Raw genomic sequence first — 2,907 nt, 5'->3', positions numbered from 1 at the left:
CCGCGGCGCGCTGCGTGAGCTGCTGCAGCAGCTGCAGGAGCCAACGGAACAGCAGCAGCAGCAGCAGCAGCAGCAGCAGGCATCTGCAGCAGCAGCAGCAGCAGGAGACAAACCAACAGGTCTCAGGAGGAGGGGGCCCCCCTCCTTGGGGGCCCCCCAGCAGCGGCGCCGCTCGTCTAGTATCAGCAGCGAGCAGCAGCAGCAGCAGCAGAAGCAGCAGAAGCAGCAGCAGCGGCAGCAGCAGGAGCAGCAGCTGCTGCTGCTTGCTGCTGGGGCGGATCCGCTGCTGTCTCTTCACTGTCTCCCCCTGAAGGAGACACAGGATACACCGCGTTTTACTTTCTTTGCTGTTTCTGCTGCTGCTGCTGCAGGCAAGCTTGCTGCTGCTGCTGCTGTTGCTGCTAGGGGGGCCTTCAGCTTCCTTAGAAACAGTCCTAGGCAGCAGCAGCAGCAGCAGCAGCAGCAGCAGCAGCAGCAGCAGCAGGATTCTGTAAGCCCCAGCGATGTGGAGGAACCCCCGATAAGTGCGTTTTAACTGTGGTTGCTGCTGCTTTTGCTGCTGCTGCTGCTGTTGCTGCTGCTGCTGCCTTTGCTGCTGCTGCTGCTTTTGCTGCTGCTTTTGCTGCTGCTTTTGCTGCTGCTTTTGCTGCTGCGGCTGCTGCTGCTGCCGCTATTGCTGCTTTTGCCGGTCGACAGTGGTCAGGGCCTTGCTGCAGCTGTTGTTGTTGTTGTTGTTGTTGCTGCTGCTGCTGCTGCTGCTGCTGCGCTGCAGTGGAGGCCCCTCTGCTGCAGGTGGGGTGGATAGACAGGCAGCGGGGGGCCCTGGGGCTGCGGCTGTGCCCCTGGGACCCAACAGTTGCTGCTCTGAGCGACTCGCTAGGCAGAGTGAGTGCTGCTGCTGCTGCTGCTGCTGCTGCTGCTGCTGCGGCTGCTGCTGCTGCTGCTGGTGGTTTTGATGCGGTCGCCGCTGCTGACGGTTGTGGTTGGGGGGTGGTGCTGCTGCTGGTTTTGTTGGTCGTGCTGCTGCTGAGCTGTTGTTGCTGCTGCAGCTGCTGCTGTTTATTTTGGATGCTGTTGCTGCTGCAGTGATTGCTGCTGCTGCTGTTGGTGCTGCTTTTGCTGCTGTTCTTGCTGCGTTGCTGCTGCTGCTGCAGCTGTTGTGCTGGGCTTCTGCTGCTGCTATAGTGTTTTTGTAGCGAGCTGGATTCGGTGCTGCAGCAGCTGCAGCAGCTGCAGCAGCAGCAGCAGGAGCATCTGCAGCAGCAGCAGCAGCAGCAGCAGGAGAGGAATGTATATTCATGTATATAAGTGTGTATATATACTGTCTCCTTTTGCTGCTGCTGCTGTCTATCAGGTGAGCGTTCTCTGTGTCTCCTCTCTGCTGCCGCTGTGGCTGCTGAAGGCCTACCGCAAGGCCTTTCTCGTGTGGCTGCAAAAGCCCCAGCTGGGGTGTATAGGCACCTCTGCTGCTGCACTGCATGCAGCGCATGCAACGCATGCACCGCATGCAGCGCATGCAGCGCATGCGCACCCACAAACACACAGCCCCACAGGGGGCCTCCTCGTCTTCGCTCCCAAACGAGGTACACACACACACACACACCACTCCAAAGACACCCGGAGGGCCCCCAGGGGCCCCCAGAGTCCGTAGGGGCCCCCAGGGGTCTCAGGGGCCCCCAGGGGTCTCAGGGGCCCCCAGGGGTCCGACGGGCCCCCAGGGGTCCCCGGGGCCCCCAGGGGTCTCAGGGGCCCCCAGGGGTCTCAGGGGCCCCCAAGGGTCCCAGGGGCCCCCAAGGGTCCCAGGGGCCCCCAGGGGTCCCAGGGGCCCCCAGGGGTCTCAGGGGCCCCCCGGGGTTCCAGGGGCCCCCAGGGGACACAGGGGCCCCCTGGGGGCCCCTAAGAAACTAGTATGGGGGCCCCCCAGGGGGCCCTTATGAACCCACTAGGGGGGGGCCCAGGGGGCCCCTGAGAAGCCATCAGAGGGGCCTCTGCGGGGGGCCCTAGACAACCACTAGGGGGGCCCCCAGGGGGCCCCTAGGAAGGTCTTAGGGGGGCCCCTAGGGTATATACACAAGCCTGTAGTGCAGCTGTCGTGTCTGCTGCTTCTACATAGGCAGGAGCAGCAAATGAGGTGGCTCTGCTGCTGCTGTTGCTGCTGCTGCTGCAGCAGATTGGGGCGTTATTGCCGTTGCTGATACATATTGGTGTGCTGTTTCTGCTGCTGCTGCTGCTGCTGCTTCTGCTGCTGCTGCTGCTGCTGCTGCTGCTGCTGCTGTGTCATTAGGTATATTGGAGCTGTTCAGTGGGGCTTCGCAGGAGCGGCTGGCTGTTGCGCTGCATATACACCCCGAGGCTCTGCTGCTTGCATGCGGTGCTGCTGCAGCAGGTTGCTGCTGCTGCTGCTGCTGCTGCCAGCGCAGCCGCAGCTTTTGCTTCCTGCTAGACAGACAGGGACTTGCTCTGGTTCAGTGGCCCCCAGGCTTGTAGGCCACCACTCCTTGTCTAGGGTTTAGGGTTTAGGGTTTAGGGTTTAGGGTTTAGTACTGGGGCTGGAGGGTTTAGTGCATGCAGAGCTAGGCGTGTCTAGATAGCACTCAGGTCCCCTTCTCTATCTATTTCTCTAGGGTTTAGGGTTTAGGGTTTAGGGTTTAGGGTTTAGGGTTTGTGAGCTCGTGACTAAGTTACAGCCATAGTGTTTAGGGTTTAGGGTTTAGGGTTTATAGATTCTCTCTAAGCCTTTTTCTTTTTTCTTTTTTTATTTTCTTTTTATATAAACAAAACATAATCATATAACAACCAAAACCCTTACAAACCATCTACACCTAAGCACCCANCGGCGGGCACGCTGCTGCGGCAGTAGCAGCGATAGTATAACCAACGACAGCAACAGCAGCAGCAGCAGCAACA

General features: G+C 59.9%; 1 protein-coding gene across 1 annotated transcript; it reads right to left on the bottom strand.

The window, feature by feature from the left end:
* Nucleotides 1-434: 434 nt before the first annotated feature.
* On the bottom strand, nucleotides 435-2,281 carry EMH_0040980 (uncharacterized protein; the record flags this gene model as incomplete). The annotated part of the gene is made up of 3 exons (XM_013495575.1): nucleotides 435-1,212; nucleotides 1,409-1,474; nucleotides 2,199-2,281. The coding sequence occupies 3 exons, from the start codon at nucleotides 2,279-2,281 to the stop codon at nucleotides 435-437; spliced, it is 927 nt and encodes a 308-aa protein (XP_013351029.1).
* Between the last annotated feature and the right edge of the window lie 626 nt (nucleotides 2,282-2,907).

The sequence above is a fragment of the Eimeria mitis genome, genomic scaffold, assembly GCF_000499745.2.
Source record: "Eimeria mitis Houghton genomic scaffold, Emh_scaff1645, whole genome shotgun sequence".
NCBI lineage: Eukaryota > Apicomplexa > Conoidasida > Eucoccidiorida > Eimeriidae > Eimeria > Eimeria mitis.
This window is presented reverse-complemented; position numbering and strand designations above follow the sequence as displayed.